The sequence below is a fragment of the Hibiscus syriacus genome, unplaced genomic scaffold (genome assembly GCF_006381635.1).
Source record: "Hibiscus syriacus cultivar Baekdansim isolate YM2019G1 unplaced genomic scaffold, ASM638163v2 tig00116997_pilon, whole genome shotgun sequence".
NCBI lineage: Eukaryota > Viridiplantae > Streptophyta > Magnoliopsida > Malvales > Malvaceae > Hibiscus > Hibiscus syriacus.
In genome coordinates this window covers 5098849-5121361 of record NW_024063513.1, presented here as the reverse complement: position 1 = coordinate 5121361, position 22513 = coordinate 5098849, and the positions used below count along the sequence as shown (strand labels likewise).

The 22513-nt window shown below is 36.4% G+C and overlaps 1 protein-coding gene, 1 long non-coding RNA gene and 1 pseudogene across 2 annotated transcripts; 2 read left to right on the top strand and 1 right to left on the bottom strand.

Annotated features, from left to right (window-relative positions):
• Positions 1-5303: 5303 nt before the first annotated feature.
• LOC120193993 (O-fucosyltransferase 31-like) lies at positions 5304-8593 on the bottom strand. Its single transcript, XM_039196399.1, has 10 exons — positions 8197-8593; positions 7983-8045; positions 7807-7891; positions 7632-7702; positions 7457-7545; positions 7163-7366; positions 6721-6991; positions 6081-6308; positions 5718-5915; positions 5304-5604 (listed from the first exon to the last, which is right to left on the bottom strand). The coding sequence occupies exons 1-10, from the start codon at positions 8335-8337 to the stop codon at positions 5395-5397; spliced, it is 1560 nt and encodes a 519-aa protein (XP_039052330.1). The 5' UTR covers positions 8338-8593; the 3' UTR covers positions 5304-5394.
• A 1419-nt stretch (positions 8594-10012) lies between these two features.
• On the top strand, positions 10013-10999 carry LOC120194490 (annotated as a pseudogene).
• A 46-nt stretch (positions 11000-11045) lies between these two features.
• On the top strand, positions 11046-11352 carry LOC120193994. Its single transcript, XR_005522926.1, has 2 exons — positions 11046-11080; positions 11149-11352. It is a non-coding gene; the product is annotated as an uncharacterized LOC120193994 (long non-coding RNA).
• Positions 11353-22513: the final 11161 nt, after the last annotated feature.

Here is a 22513-nt window from a genome sequence, read left to right as displayed (position 1 = left end):
AGTAATCTTATTTCCTGATAAGCTTTTATTCCTACTAATAATCTTTCATTGCGTGAACCAAATACACTATATCTTCCATTGCGTGAACCAAATGCACTATATCTTCTGCCCCTTCTGTCCTAAAGGAAAGAAATCAGGCTGAGCGTGATATTAGCCAGATTGGAGAGCGGAATAATTCTTATAATAGCTTTGTAGAGTCGAATGGAAAAAAGGCTAAGGGGCCAGTCTTTAAAGTTTCAGCCAAGTCTGTTACTTCCTCGAAAAATCGACCCATTGTAATTCTAGAGAAACCCCGGGCCACTACTAATCGAGTGCATGTCTCCAACTTGGAGCCTCAACATGGACTTACCAAGCAAACTAATTCCAGCAGTTTACCTATAACTTTAAAGGTGACAGAGGTGATGGGGAAAGCTAGAAATAGTGGTATTCCGCCATCGTATCAACGCAACCTTAAGCCCCCTGATGGTGGAACTACCTCTGATTTGGCAAGGTCTGTCAGTGTCACATTGCCAGCTGTTAACGGCTCTTATTCGGCTGATATGTTGGTGGATAGAAGTAGACAAGTTCCCTCAAGTGAACAGGTACAACTTGAGACTCTCGATTCTCTTTGCTAATGAGTTTGTTAGTTTGGAATTGTAGAGGTACCGGCAAAAATGCTTTTTTGCGACATGCCAGAGACGTGATTCAGACTCATAATCCTCAAGTTTTTGCTGTAGTTGAACCTAGGATTACTGGTTTAACAGCAACCAAGGTGGCGAGGAAACTAGGTTTCTCCAAAATTCATATTGTTGATGTGATAACCATTTTTTTAAACAATTAAGTTTAAAATTGATTATGACTTTAATTTAGAAAATTGACGATTTTTGAGTTGATTTGAATTAAATTGGATAGAAGTCGACATCAACCTTTGACTTAGGTAGGTCGAATATCTAAAAATATCTTTTAAAACAATTTTATGGAAAAATCATTTTTTAAGACAAAAGTTGGTATGCGTTTACCAAAAATTTGATTTTACGGGTCCGGGAGTCGGTTACGCGTGGGGAAGAACATGCACCCCACAACGCCCAAAAATTGGTACTTAATCGGTTACACATTGTCGTAGTAGTGGAAATTGTAAATCAAATATAAAGTTAAAATATGATCCGTTTATTGAATATTGATTAATTTGTTTCAAAATTTATTAGGGAAAATTCTTTAATTTGAAAAGAAATCTCGAGATTAGCAATTCTCCATCAGGAAAGCTATCTAAATTATTCGTAAAGAATATTCTCTCCTCGATAAAAGTGTGAATCGAATATAAATTGACAATCGATATTTGCAAAAAAATAACATAAGTTGTCATTTAAAGAAAAATGCCTTGCAATATTTGATAAAAAAATAATTTAATAAGTAAAATAAACTAGATTTATTTCAAGTTCTCATTTCATTAAAATGTCGTATCGGATCGCATCACTTCGACCAAGTGATGCTTTTCACGCTCATTCTACAAATTGGTGTTCTTGAAAATATTCAAATAATATACAATAGATAAAGAAACATGAGGGAAATAAATATTAAATAAAAAACAACATACATTTATATACAATAATCATGGATAATATTTACTTAATATAATACATATATATAATGTAAAATATATTCATACATGAGGGACTAGAATAATAGTAACAGAAACTTAAAGGAATAATCTATTATTACAACCACCAACCAGAACCTTAATCGAAAATATCAAACAATAGAGACTGAAAACGAAAATACCCATAAGTAACTAAAGACTAAAATAAAATAAACAAGAAATATGAAAGGATCAAACCATAATTATACCAAGATGCATTCATAAAAAAGTGACCAAAACAACATATTCATAAAACTTAGGGTCAAATTCAAACATCAATAAATCATACAACTCATGAAGTCAATGACTAAAATGAAATCATTACAAATACCATAGCCAAAGTCAAACACTAATAAAAGGTAATAATCAACCAGATAAGGACTAAAATGAACTAATCAAGAAAATAGAATGCTTAAGTATAAATAAACTAAAACACGATGACCCAGGCTTGAATAAAACATAAAAGCATTCAAATGTAAACAAGGACTAAATTACAACATACACAAAACAAGAGATCGAAGTTAAAAATAAACTAAAGTTGCATTGATGACTAAAATAAAAGGTTATAAGATACAGAGGATCTTTCTTATGAATAACCCAAGCGCGAAAATGCTCCCCAGGTCTCCCCTAAAACTGCATCGTTTTGAGTCTTGTATATATGCCTCTTTGATGGATTATGAAACTCCAAATTTCATTTCTCTCTTCTTCGTTTCACTGAAAGAGAGAGAGAATGAGATAAAGCTCTCATGAGCTTCAATTGGAGTCCAAGGATTTTTAGAATCCGGTGATCCTCCACCATGTCGGTTGTATCTTGCCGGAAATAACAATCGTCCGTTGGTGTTGGAAAAGAGAGAAAAAGGTATGGTTAGGAGCTCCTCTTCGCCCTGGCTGTGGATCCGGGCTTTGTTTCGTATGGAACTAATTCAAACGCCGTAGATCTACGAAGAAACGCTTAGGTTTCTTCGTCTCTAGCGACCCTTGATGCTCTTCGGCGTCCGACTAGGAGTTAAGGCTCTCTCTCACTATCCTCTTTCTTCGTTTTTTTCTCTCTCTCACTACTTTTGTTATTTGTTTTTTTTTCTTTTTGGTTCTCTCCCCCTTCCTTATTGTTTCTTTTTTTCCCCAAAAAACCCCACCAAAACTTTCTCTCTCATTTTTGAAACCCCCTCTCTTTGTTTTTTTCTCTCGGTTCCCTCTCCCTTCTTTTTCGAAAATGGTCACTCAAAAAATCTTTTTTCTCTCTGGTTTTTCTCCTTTCTTTATGGTGATGTCTGTGATGGCTTCTCTTCTATCTTTGTCCTCTTATCTGTTTGCATGTTGATTTCTTTGTGATGATTTTTCTACCATCGAGGAGATAGAGTCTTGACATCTCTAGATTTGCCTTGGGATATCATTGATTTCTTTTCATTTCTCTATTGGGTTTTTTTTATTTCGGTTATGACTGATTTGCTTTCTGTCACTGTGGATAGATGGGTTTTGATCGACTTTTATGGCGATGGCGGCAATGATGAAGCTCGGTTGGGAAGTTAAACGTTGGCGTATGGCGACTGCTAAAGGGTTAGGGTTTTAAAAAACCCTAAATGACTCTTAACCTGGACCATTGATTTGTGTCCAGATCCAACGGCTGAGATTTGGGCGGATAGTAGTTGAAGAGAAGGAACCCTAATCATGTTGTCAAGTGGGCCTGGGGTTGGGTTGGATCCTGGGTCGATTTTGGGGATCCTAGTGGGCCGCTGAATATTTAATTGGGCTTTGGGTTCTTGTAAACTGGGCTTCACTTGTACTGGATTTTGTAATTTAAGCATGCATAAAATAATGTAATTATAAATAAATAATAATAATAATAAAAGACCCGAACAAAAATGGGTGTCAACAGCTGCCCTTCTTTGCACATTCTTGTGTTAACAAGAATAGGACAAAGACGACGAGACATCACGTTTTTGTCTGGTTCTCCTTTTTGCTTAGAAATAGGATATGTTTGTTATTGAGGATGACACTGCTCATACGTGATGAAGAGTTCTAGTTGTTTTTAGGTAAATTTGGAGATAGCACGGTTCCTACGTGATGAGGAAGTCTGCCTATCTAAAGGTGACACGGCTCCTACGTTATGAGGAGATTTGGTCGGTGGATGACACAATTCTATGCGATGAGGACGGTTGGCTATCTTTAAGGATTATGATAATACGGTTCCTACGCGATGAGGACGGCTGGTTATCTAAGGGTGACACGACTCTTACGATATGAGGAGATCTGGTCGGTAGATGACACGGTTCCTATGTGATGAGGATGACAGGTCATCTTTAGGGATGATGATAACACGGTTCTCGCACAAAAACCATCACGACATTTATTTTCTGATTGGTTAGTCGATGGTCACATATATTCAGATCCTCTCTTTTGGTAAAATATTGTTTGTCGATGTAATCAGATTGCGTAGCGAAACAGTCTGGCATATTATTTGGTTTGTTCTCCACTCCTTTATCGTTTCGTCAAGCTTCTCATTCGACATAGACAATGTGTTTTTATAAAGATTATTGAGTTTTGATGTTAGTCGTTGTTCTCATTGTAGGGCTTTATTTTTCTTGGTATCTTTAGTTTTAATTGTTTCTTTGTATGAGTATTTCGGCGATTATTGTCTCCAAATTTCTCTCTATATTTTGATGTATTGTAATTTTGATTCCTTCCATTATTAATAAATCCAATTACCATTTTTAAAAAAATTATTCACTTTCATAATTGACATGGACTAAATTTCCATCATTATTTGAAATTGAAACATACCAAGTTACTTGGCCTTTCAAAAGTAAATAGCAAACTCGTCTAGATAATTTTGCAATACCACAATTTAATTTAAAGCTAAAGTATAGGTTTGTAAACGAACCGAGCGAACACGAATATGGTCTATTCATGTTCGTTTGTTTAACTTTAACCGAACAAATGAACGAACGAACCCTCTATTCATGTCCGTTCATTTAATTAAACAAACACAAAATTTTGTTCATGTTTGTTCGTTTAATAAATAAACGAACATAAACGAACTTCCTGCCGAACAGTTTACGCACAGTTCGCTGAACGTTCGGTTTGTTTATAGGCCTACTAAAGTACAATAGAAAATGAGTGTAACTGAAAATGTGATAAAAATATAATATTTTCAGTTGAAAGCAACCTAAAATATTAACTTTTTTTTAACATTTTCAACTTCACCAATAAATATTATGAAGAATGAAATATTTTCGAGTGCCAACCGAAAATATTATGAAGAATACAATATTTTTGATCAAACCGAAAATATTAGGAAAAATTAACATTTCAAGTTACGCCTATTTCTAACCATTCTTTAACCTTAATTTAAGGCCACAGTTGCTTAAACTTTGCTAATGGCGTTGCTCAGTTTGGATCTGTTGCTTCTTCCTCGTTTTCCTTTGATTATCGTGTATTTTCGATGTTGTGCAAACGATGGTATTCGATTAATGAATACAAGTTCATTATCAAAAAGAAAAGAAAAAAACCGAAAACATTTGGAAACCCATTTATTTAAAACCTAAGTGGCGGCTCGATTTTTGGCTCGGAGATTATTTTAGTTGCACACTCAAACATAACGGTTAACAGCCTTAATAGATTATCATAGCGAATCTCATGTGGTCGAACGTTATAGGCAAAGCGAGAAAAGATGGTAGACATCTCGAGGGAAATTAAAGTAGGGTAATAAATGATTTCAAAAGTTTAAACCGATAAAAACACACACACAGAGTGAATTGAAAACTGCTAACTGAAAAAAGTTAAGCTCTACACATGCAATCGGGGGCTGGATACGTATATATAGATTGCTTCTCCTTTCTTAACCTCATCTGGCCTTGTCTATTTTTATGCCCATCCATAACTGCACGCTGAAACTCAAGCCACTCCATGCTCTTATTAAGGAATAGAGGGCCCAATAGTAACATGTTTGGTCTTATGGTCTTTAAGTTCAAGTAAGCTCGATGTCCAAGCTGTAAACAGATAAATATGAATTCTCATTTATGAAATTTCTTTTATGTAGGATACAGTGAATTTGATACTAAAAGAAATGATGAAAGCGGAAATTTGGCAAGGGCATCCTTACCAAAGCATTGTGCATGTTTCCAGGAGAAGCGGAGATGAAGATGTCACTTTGAAGGCTCACATAATAATCAACTGCAGCCATCAAAGAAGCTTTACCTTCAACTTCAGCTAGCTCCTTTGCTGAAGCAAGGCTCTTCTTATCTTCCATGAGCGGAAACATTTTGCACAATGTGGAGATCCTAGCCTCTCCTCCATAAACCTGAAAAAGGAAAAGATGTTCCTTTTAAATCGGAGCTTCACTCAAAACAGACATTTTCAAAATTTGCCTAGTAAATAAGACAGATCAAATCGACTCCTATGTAACAAGCTAAGATGATAATAAACTAAGTCAACCATCAAGCAAGAAGAAAGAAACGAGACGGACTTTGTGAGAAGCAAGATAGAGGCTAGTATTATTGTTGAAGCCCAAAGCCGTTAGTAGCAACCCAATCTCCTCTGGAGTCAATGGGCATCTCCCCTGATTTCTCAACTCATTGTCAGTGAATTGAGAGTTTAAGACCCTTCCCTGCCATAAAACTTGGCGGTACTTAGCTAAGGCCAGTTTCTCAGCTTTGCCTCCACCAAAATCACAAGCTGAATGAGCAGCCATATCCTGCAAAAAGTCTAATTAGAAAGGAATTACAGTTGCTACAGCATATGCGCATATATATGCATGTTATATATTTGGATAAAAATCAATATAACCATATATATGCATGTTATATATTTGGATAAAAATCAATATAACCGACTCAACACTCATCAGACGAGTCAGTAACCATTATTGTAAACAACTGACAGATGCTTTTACCCAGAAACTACCGTAAAAGTGCACTCAAAATATAGAGGTACAAATGCTTTGATAGCAGATATATCCTACCAGCTTCAATGCCCAGTCCAATGACCAATGCCCAGAAATCATTTAATGAGAATTCATTCTTTCCAGTTACGAAAGAACTGAGCATCATCTTTTAGTTTTAACCTAAGAGGCTTACTCAATTATCTAAAGGAGTAGGGATTCATACTTTGTCGAAGCGAAGATGTAATACAACAAACTTTCCGGCTCCTTCTTTTGGGGTATCATCTATTCTGTCATGTAGGACCTCACTGCCTGAGTTTTGAAGCTTCCCAGAAGGATAACGGAGTTTATGAACAAGGCTCTCTCCTATTAATCTGATCTGAGGAACAAAAACTAGAGCTTCGAAGTTTACTTTACAACGTAAATGTTGAATTTTTATAGGCAACTTGTCAAACGCTAGGCGATGGGAGAATGGTGATATAGCAGCAATCCCATATCTGCACCCATAAAGATCTATTAACTATCACAAACAATATTGTTTTCTAGTTGAATCGTACACACACATACAGATTTCTATGACTATTGTTCACCAAGTGGTTATCTAGCATAAGGGCTGAAAACGGTACTAATTTACCAAAGAAAGTTGTATCTGTAGCTTAAAGCTTTACCTCCGTATGACAGGCAACACATTTTCCACATACCACTCTGCCGAAGCACGAACAGGTGCCGTTTTGATTCTAGTAGCTCTTATACCTGTAGCATAATATTCCCGTGTGCTCCAAGAATATTGCCTTGGGAGCTCTTTAACTATAGAAACTTCATCACGAAGGACATTGATAAAGTGATCCACATCAAATATATCTGTGAATGAACTGCAGAAGCAAACCCGAACCTCCTCAGATTAAGAGTGAGAGAGAGGGGGGAAAAACTACGACAAATTGTATATGTTACTCATGAAATACCTTGAATCTTGCCAAACAGGATTCACCTCAAGGTGTGGTATCACCAGTGTCGCATTCAATATCTGAGCTATAGCAACTGCATCGCATATCTTGTTAACAATAAGTAAAACAAGTCAAAAGTTAGCGCATTAAAACCAAACTGCAAAAAACATGCATTAGCTACCCATGAACTCACCCCCATTCTTTGCTGGTTCAATCCTCCATCAAGAAATACCTGAATATAACCCTCAGATCTCTCCGGCAATGCTTCAAGAAATGAAAACAAGCTTATTAGTTGAAGAAAAAAATATCATCTCATTCATACTTAATGATATCCAAGGATCTCATTATATAAATCTTCAAGCACTAACACGGGGGGTTATCAGCAGAGTCGATGCAAGGCTTCCATCCTTGATTTGGCAAGGGAGACCAGAGATCTAATCGTTGTTTAATCGGCTGAAAGAGCAAAGTAATAAGAAACATGCATAGTATTAAATTTTGAAGGCTTTTCACCAATAAATAAAAATCAACTAAAAATGATACTAACAGCTTTCCAATGCAAAGCGACCTCAAGTAAAGAGGAGTGTCTTGGTTTCGGAGCATTCCATTCCTGGAAAAGCAAGAGCTTCTTCAATTGATCATTTAATTCAAATCACAGTGAAATAAACGCAACCATACGCAGAAACTAAAACTGAAAGTTGGAATCGAAAGCAAGCTATATAAAAGAAAAAGAGAAATAGCAAGCAGAAAATGAAAATTACGGAGAACAGAGATGGATAGGCTCGCCCAAGAGGGGCGAAGAGATTTGGGAGGAAAATTGGCAAGAGGAGGAGGAAAAGCGCGGCAAATGCGCTTCTTTGAGATTGATGACTCTGGTGATTGTAGTTATATGGCTGCCTCATTCTTTTCCCTTTTTTAGTCTGAGCGTGTCTACAATGCTATAACCCTAACCCTAATTCCATGAACTTCAGAGCGTAGAAGGGGGTTTTCTAGTGAAATCAGAAATGGTGGTGATTCAGAGGAAAGAAGACGTTGCTGAGATTTAGAGCACTCTATCGATCGGAAATGTTTGATTTATTTTGTACACACAAGGATGAGCGATGTTCTAATGCGATCGGCTTTTTGCACGCTGTTGAGTTATTGTACAAATCCTACGCCTCAGATTTTTTGCTTCTTCACATATATAGGTGTGGGGTTCACCCGAGAAAAAGAGGCTTCGAGGTGAGGAAGAACGAGTACGAAAATCATAGAATATGTTATTTAATGGGTTTAAAGGGTATAATTTCATCCATTAAGTAAATATTATTTTCTTTTCAAAGATTATGGCTCAAAAAGCTAGGTATGTATGTGTATTTATTATCAATAATAAAAAATTAAAAAGTTTTTGAACAAATAGTATTTAATCATCTAAAATATAATCCTATATATTCAATACATATTATATTGGCATCTACAATACAATGTAATTCATACAACTGAATTATCTTGCAACTCCTTGATTATTCCAGGATCCACATCTAATTGATTCGCTACTGCACCAGTATTGTTCCTGTTTTTCAACGGAGGCAAGCATGAAAGCTTTATCAAGACAACTTAGAACAATGAATACCACACAAGGGCAAAACCCCTCTAGTCCTCAGTCGCTGTAATAGAAAGTATTTCCCCTCATTATCTGGTGTACTGGACTAAACAGATGATATCACAAAAATGATGAAATCCACTACCTCTCTTGGTGATATAGCTCCATTCATGCTGTAACATTTGATCTGCCGGTCAAAAGATTGAAATCCAAGCAAAGATCATGTTGTAAATCCGGGATCAAAGAACTCCCTAGAATCCTTAGCACTCTCCATATTTAATCTTTCTCAAAGAAGATTATGCTAATAGTCAATTCAGTTCCTTTGCTCGCTTGGGAATTTAAACAATTACAAACTTAAGCATCGATTGTGTTATGAATCAAAACAACCTACACCGACCACTTGCGAAGTTCTTCTCTTATTATTATTAATCGATTGAAGTCAAGAGGAACTTCAGTTCAAAGGAACTCCAGATAATGAGATAATAGAGCAAAAACATATCACGATAAAATGAATTCTCTTATTGTGATAAATGATAATCTTTAAACAAAATGTTTGGTAAATAGATTATTAGAGTTTAATTTCAATTTGATTCGATTAAAATTAATTGAAACAAATAAAAAATTAATTTAATTAAAAAAAATAAAAAATATTATTTTTAATCTATTGACAACACACAAAAATTCTAAAAATGTGATCGTTTAAACTTATTAAAGAGATAATAATTTTTATCACGAAAACTATCTGATAAATTCTTGTACGATTGAACTTAGTTTAATGGTCATTCATATACTGTCTTGGATAATATTGTATTATTGAGCGGAAAACCACCATTCATGTGAAAAAGACTAAAAACACTTTCTTCTTCTTCCTATCCATCTATGACTTAATTTTTCGAATAATTCACCGAAAAAAAAATAATTCGTCGGATCACAACATCATGGGAGCAATTCAACCATCTATCTATATTCTATACTTCAAATTTCTTACTTGGAAGAAATTTTGAAATTTCGAAATTTACCCTACAAAATTAAAAGATCCCATCGTTTTCTCACTATCCGAACAGACTCTTACCCTTCCCTATTGGAAAATGAAGGAAAACGGAAATAGGGTTGAAGCCATTCGTCTTCTAGGAATCGCCGAGAAGCTTCTCCAAGGTCGTGATTTCAACGGTTCAAGAGACTTCGCAATCTTAGCCCAAGAGACCGAACCGCTGTTGGACGGTTCAGATAAGATCCTAGCCATCGCCGATGTCATCCTTGCAGCTGAGAAAAGATAAACAATTACCAAGATTGGTACTCCATTCTACAAATCGATGGCCGATCCGACGACAATGATATCATCAAGAAACAGTATCGTCGACCAGTTCTCCTTCTCCACCCAGACAAAAACAAGTTCCCTTTCGCCGATCACGCGTTCAATCTTGTTGCTGATGCATGGGGGATTTTATCTAACAGTTCAAAAAAATATGCTTACGACAAAGAATTGAGCTTGTTTACGATGATTAATTTAGGTAGGGGCGACGATCGTTCGAATCCATCCGGGAAATTATCGATCACGAGAAGAGGCCTAAATCAGGAGCATGAGCAATATTGGACGTCGAATGGGAATACCCAGAATGAGAATCAAAGGTCGAAAACTTCTACATTTTGGACAGCTTGTCAGTACTATTATAAGTTGTTCGAGTATCATAGGGCTTACGAAGGTTATTGTTTAAGGTGCCAGAATTGTGAGAAAGCGTTTCACGCAGTTAATATTCCAACATTGCCGCCGCTGGTTCCGGGGAAAGAAGCTTACTAATATTGCTGGGCGTTTTTTCCATTAGGATTTATGTCTGGAAGTCCGAAAAGTAATGGAAAACCCCCCACCGCCTTTCCGAATTGGATGCATCCTACATATTCTAAAGTGTCGCCGCATGAGGGCGAAAGAAATAGAGGCAACAAGCAAGCCACACCACTCGCAGCGTCAGCGGCATCCCCTCCTCTGACCCCTACAGTGATTTCAGGTGGGAGTGTGTCCAATTCGGGCTCGAGGAATAGAGGGAGGCCGAGGAAGACTCATGTGTGAGGTTTTATTGGGAATGAAATCATGTTATGTGCAGTTTTTTTATTTAGAAAGAACCTGACTGTAATGCAGGAACTTTCGAGGCAGTTCTGGAGGATATCGGTGAACTGAGAAGGAAGAATAAGACCCATGCTGAAACATTGTAACGTTTGGGGGTTGAATTTGTAGGTATTGTTGTAGTTGTTAATTGTTTTCATGCACTGACTAGCACATAGGTGATCATTGTAACACTATGATATATATTAAGCCAATGTCAAGTCAGCAAGTTCTTTCACCATTTATTATGAGAAAATTTTACTTCTCGGCGTTTATTCGAAATGGTTCATTTATGCAGGCATGAACTTTTTCTTGCAATTGAGAAATTTGAGGTGTTTTAGAACATTACCATAATTGTTGTCATGAGTGAAGTACTTGTTTGTGTTTGGTTTTCTGTTATGAATTAGGATGAGAAAATAGAAGAAATTAGAGATTTCATAAATAGAAAGACTTAGATACAGAAAATGTTCTTCATTCATAAGATAACCCTTAAAGGATTGGTACAAATTATATATATAACGTACCAACTGTCATAACAAATCTAACAAAATAACCGTCCTAAGCTGACTCACCCTCCAAACTTCTCTCCTAAATTATAATAACCACTCAAGCCCACGTCTAGGCCCACCTGTAACTCATATTGGTTTAAGTCACAGCAAGCCCACTAACTTTCCCCAGCCTAAGTCTTCAACCCGTCTCTTACTCTTCATTCCATTTTTACTTCAATTCCTAATTCCTCAGATAGGAACTCAATCCCTAGCCCCCATGTCAATCCCTAAATTTCTTCGATCCTTCCCCAATTTCTGATGTTGCTTCCCAATTATTCTCTTCATCATTTCCCCCAAATCAACACGATCAAACCCTAACTTTCCTATCATCATAACAATACCCCCTTCTCCAGACTATTCTTATCCCCAAGGATCAAACTGAGGAAATTATTATCTCAATACAGTATAATCTTCTCAAGTTGCTTCTGTTACTCCCATATTTGTCCACTGAATGAACAGTTGAATGACTGCTCGATTTTGTCTTGTAATCACTCGCTGGTCCAAAATGAGGGCTGGGTAAATCTTCAGTTGTCCATCCAACGCGACCTCTAGAGGATCGATCGAGATAAGTCATTTTTTCCCGACTTTCTTCTTAAGTAAACTCATATGGAAAACTGGATGTATCTTCGAATTTGCTGGCAAATCAAGTTTATAAGCAACTTGACCAATTCTGTCTTTTATCTTGTAGGGTCCAAAATAATGAGCAGTAAGCTTCAAGTTTCTTCTTAGGGCCAGTGATGTTTGTCTGTATGGTTGGAGCTTCAGGTAAACTTCATCCCCAATTTAAAACTCCCTGTCTGTTCGATGTTTATAACTTATCTGCTTCATTCTGTTAGTAGCTTTAAGTAATTTCTCTCGTAGTAATGAATTTAACCGCTCCCTGTTTTGCATGACATTCTGCACTGCCTCCACCCTAGAATATGTAGTCCATGTCATATTAGGAGCTTTATACCCATATAAAGCTTCAAATGGTGTCATTTGTAGAGCAGAGTGGTAATTAGTGTTGTACCACCATTCAACCTGAGCTAACCATTTAGACCAAGTCTTTGGTTTCAAGAAACACATACACCTCAAATACTGTTCCAAACACTGATTCAACCTCTCTGTCTGGCCATCTGTCTCAGGAAGATAGGCAATACTAAATAATGTAGTTGAACCCAATTGCTTCATTAATTCCTGCCAAAACAGACTAGTAAAAAACTTGTCCCTATCAAAAATAGCCATCTTAGGTGGACCATGTAACTTGTAAACCTGATCAAGATAAACTCTAGCAACTTCCACTAATGTATAAGGATGAGATAGTGGCATAAAATGAGCATATTTAGTGAATTTATCAATCACCACCAAAATGCAATTATATTTTGTTGAAAATGGCAAACCCTCAATAAAATCCATTGTAATCACTTCCCAAACATTGTTTGGGACTGCAATAGGCTGTAACAACCCTGGCTTAGAAATATGTTATATTTTAGTCCTTTGACACACATCACACTGCTGTATATGCTCTTGAATTTGCATTTTCATCCTTGGCCAGAAAAAATAAGAATTAATTTTTTGATAAGTAGCTTGAATACCTGAGTGACCTCCTTATGGTGAGTCATGCAAAGCCACAATTATATTATGCCTCAAATCTCCTTTTCTGCCCACGTAAATTCTATTTTTGAAATATAATACTCCTTTTAATAATTTCCAGTTTTGTAGCTCATCTGGCTTAATAACCATAATAGGAATTTTCTCTTGGGCTATAACATCTTCCTCATAACTTTTTTCAATATCTTGTACCCAAGTAGGAGTTATAAAAGTAACTCCCATTTGAATAAATTCACCAGAATCCAGTTGTTGTCTAGATAGTGCATCTGCAACTTTGTTAGACTTACCCTTCCTATACTGAATAATATAATCCAAACCCAATAACTTTGTAAGTCCCTTCTTCTGGATAGTTGTAATTAACTTTTGATCAAGTAAATGTTTTAAGGACTCATGGTCTGTTTTAATTACAAACGAACCACTCTCAAAATAATGCCTCCAATGAGAAACTGCCATCAAAATGGCCAAATACTCCTTCTCATAAATTGAAAGATCTGCATACTTAGGCCCCAAAGCTTTACTCAAATAAGCTATAGGTCTCCCTGCTTGAGGAAAGAACAGCTCCAATCCCTTTAGAACTAGCATCAGTTTCTAAAAAAAATTATGGTCAAAATTAGCCAAAGCCAACACTGGAGCATTACACATAACTTCCTTGAGCTTTTCAAAAGCTGTTATGGCTTCTTCAGACCAACAAAACCCATCCTTTTTCAACATATTAGTTAAGGGCTTACTCAGTTCTCCATATCCTCTTATGAATTTCCTGTAGTATCCAGTTAATCCCAAAAATCCTCTTAAAGCTTTCAGATTCTTAGGCAAAGGCCACTGTTGCATAGCTTTAACTTTGTTAGGATCTGTTGCCACTCCCTCAGCTGATATTAAGTGTCCTAAATATTCCACTTGTTGCTGTCCAAAGAAACACTTACTCCTTTTAGCATATAACCTGTTTTTTAACAAAACCTCCAACACAGTTCTTAGGTGCTGTTTATGCTCTGCCAAGCTAGGACTGTAAATCAATATATCATCAAAAAAATACAAGAACAAACTTCCTTAAATATGCTCCAAACAAATCATTCATCAAAGCTTGAAAAGTAGTTGGCGCATTAGTAAGACCAAAAGGCATTACTTTAAACTCATAGTGTCCTTGATGAGTCCTAAAAGCAGTTTTATGAATATCTTCCTCTTTAATTCTAATATACCAATATCCAGACCTCAAATCAATTTTTGAAAAGAATACAGCCCTATTCAACTCATCTAGCAAATCCTCCACTATAGGAATAGGAAACTTATTTTTAACTGTAGCAGAATTAAGTGCCCTATAGTCCACACAAAATCTCCAAGTTCTATCTTTCTTTTTAATAAGTAAACATGGAGAAGCAAAATGACTTTTACTCACCTGAATAATAGATGAGGACAGCATTTCAGTAATCTTTTTCTCTACTTCAGTCTTATGATGATGAGCAAATCTATAAGGTCTAAGGTTTACTGGTTGTGTCCCCTGCTTAAGGACAATTGCATGATCATGTTTCCTACTAGGAGGCATTCCCCTTGGTTCTTCAAAAACCTCTTTAAACTCTTCCAGTAGTTCTTGTAATGGTAAAGGAACTACATTGTCTTCCACTTCAGTACTTAGCAAATAAATCTCCCCACTTAATTCATTGTCTTTTTCTGCTAACTTTTGTAATTTCTCACCCGAGATTGATCTGATTAATGGCAGCTTTTGAGACCCCTTTATAACTACAGTTTTCCCATCTTTCTCAAAACTGATGGTTTTAGTTTTAAAATCCATCATTATAGGGCTAAATACTTCCATCCAATCTACCCCCAATACCATATCACTACCTCCCAGAGATAAAACTCTGAAATCATGCTGGAAATCATAGCCCTGCATCTTCCAACTCACCTTGTTGCTTCTAGCCGTACTGAACAGTTTCTCCCCATTAGCTACTGTAATAACTAATGGCTGGGTATGAACCAATTCAACCCCTTCCTTGGCCCATTGAGGAGTTACAAAACTATGAGTGCTGCCACTATCAATTAGTACATTAATAGGTTTTCCCTTGATAAAACCTTGAATCCTCAAACTAATATGTCCCACATTCCCTGTAATAACATTGATAGAAATTTCCAGGGCTTCTTTAGCTTGATCTTCCACCTCTCTATTCTCTCCTTCTGTTAAATCCTGTTCAGTAGAATCTGTAGGTTCCTCTTCCTCCATACAATTCAGCTTTCTGACTTTGCACTGATGCACTGGAACAAATTTTTCTCCACATTTAAAACACAAATTGTTGGCTCTTCTATAATCCAACAGATTCTGTTTTGGGTTGGTATTATGAGGAACTGACTTAGGTATTAAACTCCTATTACCACTGTTATGTTGACTGTTTGAAGGAGTATAAGGAAAAATTCTACTAGGAGATTTGTACTGTTTTCCTTCAATCTCATTAGCTAACTCATATAGTTTAGCTTGCCTATAAGCTTCAGATAGGTTCTTAGGCTCCAACACTTTCACCTTATGTTTTAATTCCTCTTTAAGACCACTAATGAAGTTGGAAACAAAATAATCCTCCCCTAAATGCAGATGTTGTTGTAGCAAATAGGGTCTTAACTCCTCAAACTTTTATTGCATTAACTTATTAAATTCTTCAATGATAGTTGAATAGTTTCTGTCAAAAAAACTATGACATAAATCAGCCTCAAATTCATGCCAAGTCACTCTATGCTTCTGCATAATATAACCATCAAACCAAGTCTCAGCCTTCCCCATCAAATACATTGCAGCCACATCCAGTTTCTGCTCCTCAGGAACTCCCAAAAGATTAAAATATTTTGACATTTTCGAACCCACCCTCTGGGATTACTGCCATCAAACATCTGTAACTCCAATTTAGGTCGAGGTAACATAGGCCCAGAACTCCCAAACAAACCCTTACTGTCTACTTTAAACTCACTAGCACTGCCCATAATATTTTTTTCTTGCACTTTTGAATTAAAAGGTAGAGGACTAGAAAACTCCACAGGTTTAGCAGCTAATATCCTCGATTCATTCGGTTTAAAAGTATACTTCTCATGCTCACTCAAAACGTAACTAAACATGGTTACTTACCTTCACCTTTGTTTTGCTTTTCAGCTGCTGATGGTTGAATCCTTGCTGACTGAGGTGAGTCTTTTTCCTCAGCTGCCTGATTAGCCAGCTGTATGATTCTCTGTAAATAGCCCCTGTTCTCAATCGTCCCATCCTCCAAGGTTTATATCATTCCCTCCAGCTCTGCCTTCTGCTCAACCCACCAAGATGGTAAGGTCTCTTCCTTCACTTCTACTGCTTGTTCCGTTACCTCAATGGTTCCATTCTTTTGCATCTTTCTTGTCTTCCCCAGCGTAAAAAGAATGGATTTTTGGATCTCCAAACTTAGCTCTGATTACGAATTTGTTATGAATTAGGATGAGAAAATAGAAGAAATTAGAGATTTCAGAATTAGAAAGACTTAGATACAGAAAATGTTCTTCATTCATAAGATAACCCTTAAAGGATTGGTACAAATTATATATATACCGTACAAGCTGTCATAACAAATCTAACAAAATAACCATCCTAAGCTGACTCACCCTCCAAACTTCTCTCCTAAATTATAATAACCACTCAAGCCCACGTCTAGGCCCACCTGTAACTTATATTGGTTTAAGTCACAGTAAGCCCACTAACCTTCCCCAGCCTAGGTCTTCAACCCGTCTCTTACTCTTCATTTCATTTTTACTTCAATTCCCAGTTCCTCAGATAGGAACTCAATCCCCAGCCCCCATGTCAATCCTTAAATTCCTTCAATCTTTCCCCAATTTCTGATGTTGCTTCCCAATTCTTCTCTTCATCATTTCCCCCAAATCAACACGATCAAACCCTAACTTTCCTGTCATCATAACATTTTCATATTGAAAACTGAAAAGTTCATTTCATGTTTCATGGATTACATAACCGGTGCATCTTGGATTATTCAAATGACTAACTGCTGATGTATGTTAATGACGATACAAGTTTTTTCAAATGTTTTTAGTCCTTTTGCAACCTCTTAAATTTTTCTCAGCGTTTAACCAGTTCGATTGTAGTTTTCTTTATGTTAAGGGCTTGTTAGTTATAGAAGCGCTATGTAATCTAATGCCCGGCCTAGCAACGAGAGATTGATCCCAAGCCGCTTGGTACGCTTTCCCTCACTTGTATATTTGTTTCTATGCCGAATTCTATGGATGCCGACTGTCGGGTAAGAGATCTTGCCAATAAGACACGCCTGGGTAAGAAATTAACCATAACATAAGACATAAGTTTTGAAAAAAATTGATATAGTTTGACACTCCTCTATCTCATGATTGTTGTCCTGAAAATTACAAAATTAGCAGGTCATGATCAATTATTATGGACTACCCGAATGTCATGTTCCTAGAGAAGAGCAATGGATCTTACATTGGCTATGTGCCAGAATTAGTTTCCTGGGTTGGGAGTCATAAGAAATGGAATAATAGGTAATTTAGAGAGATTTTTAGATCCATATACTAGCTCTAAGGATTGTTGGTGCTGATATTTGAGGAAAGAACTTGGCTTCAAGATTCATTGCCTTAATCTTATAGGAAGCTGCCATATATATTTGAGAGGTGGAGGCTGAAACATTTGTGCAGCTTGCCTGTTTCCTACAGCTCTGTGAAGTTGTATTAGTCAAATCCATTAACCTCCATTTTTAACTGCCTAAGTTCTATAACGTACATTACGGAAAGAGTGTTAGTGTATTGAGTATTGTAATCCTGGTATTTGATTTCAGATGTCAAATGAGATTTTTATGACATAAATTATCAGAGGAGGAGGTTCAAACAAGCGAGTTAGTTGATGAAATAAAGGTATACTCCAAGGGAACTGGACTGACGTGCATGGAATCTAATATCATCTGTCGTGAATGTGCTTTCGATACGTAGATCCTTATGTAGCTTTAACTAAACAATATGTAATATCATATAGTCGCTAATGTTCGAACTCATGACTTCGGTGATAAAATATTTGTTGTTATCCGTTGAGGACCAATGTCAATACTGCTACTAGAATGGAGAAGGTTGCACATTATATTACTACAAATGTTGATTGGGATCTTCAAGAGGTTAGACAATTAGTGTATGAAAACACTTGGAAGTTGGAACAGATTCGAAAGATTGATATTCCTGGAAGTGATGGTTTTCAGAACCAAAATATGGCTAGTTGGGGCCACTCAAAAGATGGGACCTTTTAAGTTAAATCTGCTTTCAAAGACATCATCAACAACAATGAAGAGGTGACCAACAATAGAAAATTCTTGTGGATATGGAAAATAAACACAACGGAGCGCACAAGGTTTTTCATCTGGCTAAGCTGCTTGAACAGATTAAACACAAACGAGATTCGTAAGCGAAAAATATGACTGATGAGATGGATTGCACGGAATGCCAGGTGGTATCGGTCCTATCGGAAGCCATAGATCACATCTTGCGTCACTGTAAAATAACAAAGACAGTGTGGGAAGAGATCGAACGTTGTTATAGTATGAAACCGAAGGAAGAAGATGATTTTATTGATTGGACCAAACGGAATAGTTGCTCTAAAAGAACAAACTATGAAGGAACTAGATGGGATATCGTACTCACCACGACTTTATTGGGTATTTAGAAGGAAAGAAATGAAGCAATCTTCAATGAAAAAAACCAGGAACCCAAACCACATTTTGCAATATGGCCGCAATCTTGTGAAGGATATAGAAAGAGCAAATAACACAAAAAGAAAAGAATTTATCCGAGAGCCCAGATGGGTCAAATGGATGAAACCTCCTGAGGGAGCGTATGTCTTAAATTCTAATGGAGTTTGCATGAAATCAACCGGTATTGCAGCGGCTGGAGGCCTTCTTCGAAACGAAAAAGGAGATTGAATCTAGGGATACATAATAAACATCGGTAAGGGCAATAGTCTCTTGGCAGAAATTTGGGGAATAAAACAAAGATTGTTTATTGCGAAAGACTTGGGTTTAAAATACCTCAAAGTTGAATATGACGCCAAGGAAGCGGTCGAAACCATAGCAGGAGAAGCGACAGCAGATAATGACCTGCAACAGAATGTCATCGTGAGAGAGTGTAGGAATTTGATGCGAGAGCTGGAGACTAGTGAGATAACCTTTGTTTGCAGAGAAGTTAACAAATGTGTTGATTACTTAGTAAAAATGGCGTTGAAGGAAGTAAGGGGCATGAGAGTGTTAGAGGAACCACCACAAGGAATGAGGCATATGCTTGAAGCCGATAAGCATGGAGAGGAAACCCTAAAAATGTAATCCGAAAAACCACTTCGTTTTTCCATTCTTTTGGTTTTTCCATTCTTTTGTACCCAAAAAAATAGTAAAACAGAGCATACCGTATTCTTTATATATATATATATATATGAATTAAATTTAAATTAAGACAATGTATTCTTAGTGAAAATCTAAATAAGTATTCCAGTAAACTTGAAAGGCGTATAAACATAATTTGAACACACAAAATACAAACTTGAAACTTGAAGCGCATAAAATGGTAAGCACACAAAGTACTATTTTGAACTTGAAACATGTGCTCATAAAACGTTAATTACATTAAGTGTTTTCTTAATCTTATATTGTGAGTACATAAAGTATTAAAAACACGAAGTGTTATATCGAAACTGAAAGACAAGTACACAAAATATTATCATGGAAATTAAACAGACAAAGTGCATATTGAATACACTAAGTACTTTCAATAGACTTGAACACATCAAGTGCGTAACAAACATGACGCAGTAAATTCCATAACATCAACGTAAAGATTTACTTATAAATTTTATATGTCATACTTGCTTTATTCACTTCTTGTAATTCATATTTACATTTCACAACTGTCTTGTCATATAATTAAACATTGTATTCATATATAAATATATCATATTTTTCAATCCGTACTTGAATACCGTGTTTATATGAAACCTTATTCATTTTCAATAAAAAAATAAAATTTAAAATGAATAAATTTTATTTTAAAGACAATAATGTCTTTTAATGATTTTATAATTTTTAAAAATCAAATTAAATAAAACTATAGATTTAGAAATCTTTAAATAGATAAATGAATAAGTTGCACAATGGTAATTTTTTTTAACATGAAGCAAAATAAAAATACAGAATTCAATGAATATTTTGGGGGAAATAATAATAACTTCGATTATTAAGAAAGCGTAAATTCCACTATGAAAAAGAAATACTTGGTTTCTCGATGAAAAGGTCTAGTTACTGAAAAGGAAAGTATCAGCCATCTATTAAAAAAAAGTGTCAGCTATAAGGCATCAATTAAAAGCAAGACGAGCAAACTAAACACGAAATTAAGCTGTCTGAAACTATTTTCCAACCAAAAAAAATGAACTTGACTGAAACATGTAAAAGAAAGGTAAAAATAAACGTAAGATTTAATGGGGTATTAAAGAAGGCGATCGAGGAATTACCGACACGGTAGTCTGTGGGGTCAACAAGTCCCTCCGGAGGCAGCTACACAAGTGTTTTTTTCCGAAAAATCATCGGTGATCGATATATTTATTGATTTAACACTGATTAAATTATATTTTTTGATCTAACACCCGTAACAGTAAAGTACGTCCCCTGAACAGCGTTATATGCTGATTTGGCACCACGTGGAGTATAGCGCGCTCCCTGTACCGCGCTATACGCTGACTGGGTTACACGTGGGGTATAGCGCGCCCCCTTCTCCGCGCTATACGTCACGTAGGGGTATAGCGCGGATCAGGGGGCGCTATACGCCGAACCAAAATTATATTTAACGCGGTCTCTGGTCCGTGCTATATAATAATTACATATAACGCGGTGCATGTATCGCGCCTTATATGTTTATAAATACACTCCTTCGGTTCTCATATCTCCTCGCATCTCTCATCTCTTATAAATTAATACAACAATTCCGTCAACGAGTAATAATTCTGGAAATCTTCTCATATTTAATTTAGAAATTCGTGCGATTTTTCGTTATAAGGTAATTTTGTTATAATTTTTTAATTATACTTATTGTTTATTATCATTATTTGAAAAAATATTATACTAATTATTTTCAATTAATTTTTATGTTTGTAAAATTGAAAAGCGAGAACATACGTCGAAATAACTTTGCGGTGCAGGTAATAATATAAAATGATATTATTTAAATTATTTACGTTGATGTGTAAAAAAAAATTTGTGTTATATTTTCGTTCATATATAATTTATTTAATCAGGTTTATTTCAGTTATTTTTTTTTGCAGATATAATATTGCCGCACTTTTAAACTCAAAGAATGGCGCGACTTTCAGCTATTGTTTATTATGATGGTGAAATTCTATAAGATGAAACCGGCGTTGTTTTCGTATCAAATGAGCGTGTTAAAATATCATTCAAGAGAAACATAAATCTTGAGGAGCTGATAACGAAAATTTCGAGGAAGATTCATGTTGGAATTAGTAGAAGAATGTCGTCTTTGCATTACAGATTTCCAACATCATTGTTGACATTAACTTATACAACGTTCGAAGTTTCGAACAATGATGATGTTCAAATGATGGTTGAAGCTCAAAGTAATTATTCAGACGCCGCTATTGAGATGTATGCACATTTTGTTCAAGTGCGTGCTGTTCAGGGTTAATCTTTAAGCTCGCACACTGGGCTGACTGAACAAGTTGATCAAGTTGACAGCCCGACTACAATAATGTGTAATGATTTTAATGTCATAATGGGGAGACATTCATCTGCAATTTCCTTACGATATGTATCGAAGTGGGTCCACGAACATCATAAAACCAGGTGAAGGCGGCGGCATCTGATAATGGAAAGGTGATGGCGGCATCATATATGGTTGCATCATCATATATGGTTGCGGCATCATATATGGCTACGGTGGCTGCTGGGAAGGTCCTGCTGGTGCAGCTGAGGATGAACTGGAAGCACCTACTCTCCGTTCACGAGTCCAGGGACGATGGTGCTGTGTCGGTGAACGTCTCTATCGACGTCGTGGAAAGGTCTGCCCTCGTGCATCCTCAGGAAGTAGAAACGGTTTCCCGTTACTGTTGAACCACTCATAATAATCCTCAGCATACATCAAGAGGTCATAAAAAATGGGCTCTCTACGGGGAAGGCGCCGATGTCGATCCTCCCACAACACGACCCACCCATGATGCCTCACCAGCCAATCTGTATCTGTCTTGCCGCGTCTATCTAAGCTAT

Bases quoted from the DNA above. Each gene is read 5' to 3' on its own strand.
- LOC120193993 (XM_039196399.1), bottom strand. From the start codon at position 8,337: ATGAGGCAGCCATATAACTACAATCACCAGAGTCATCAATCTCAAAGA. The intron at 8,046-8,196 runs GTAATTTTCATT...TTGCTTTTCCAG, and splicing joins CCTATCCATCTCTGTTCTCC to GAATGGAATGCTCCGAAACC. The intron at 6,309-6,720 runs GTATGAATCCCT...GACTTTTTGCAG, and splicing joins TACATCTTCGCTTCGACAAA to GATATGGCTGCTCATTCAGC.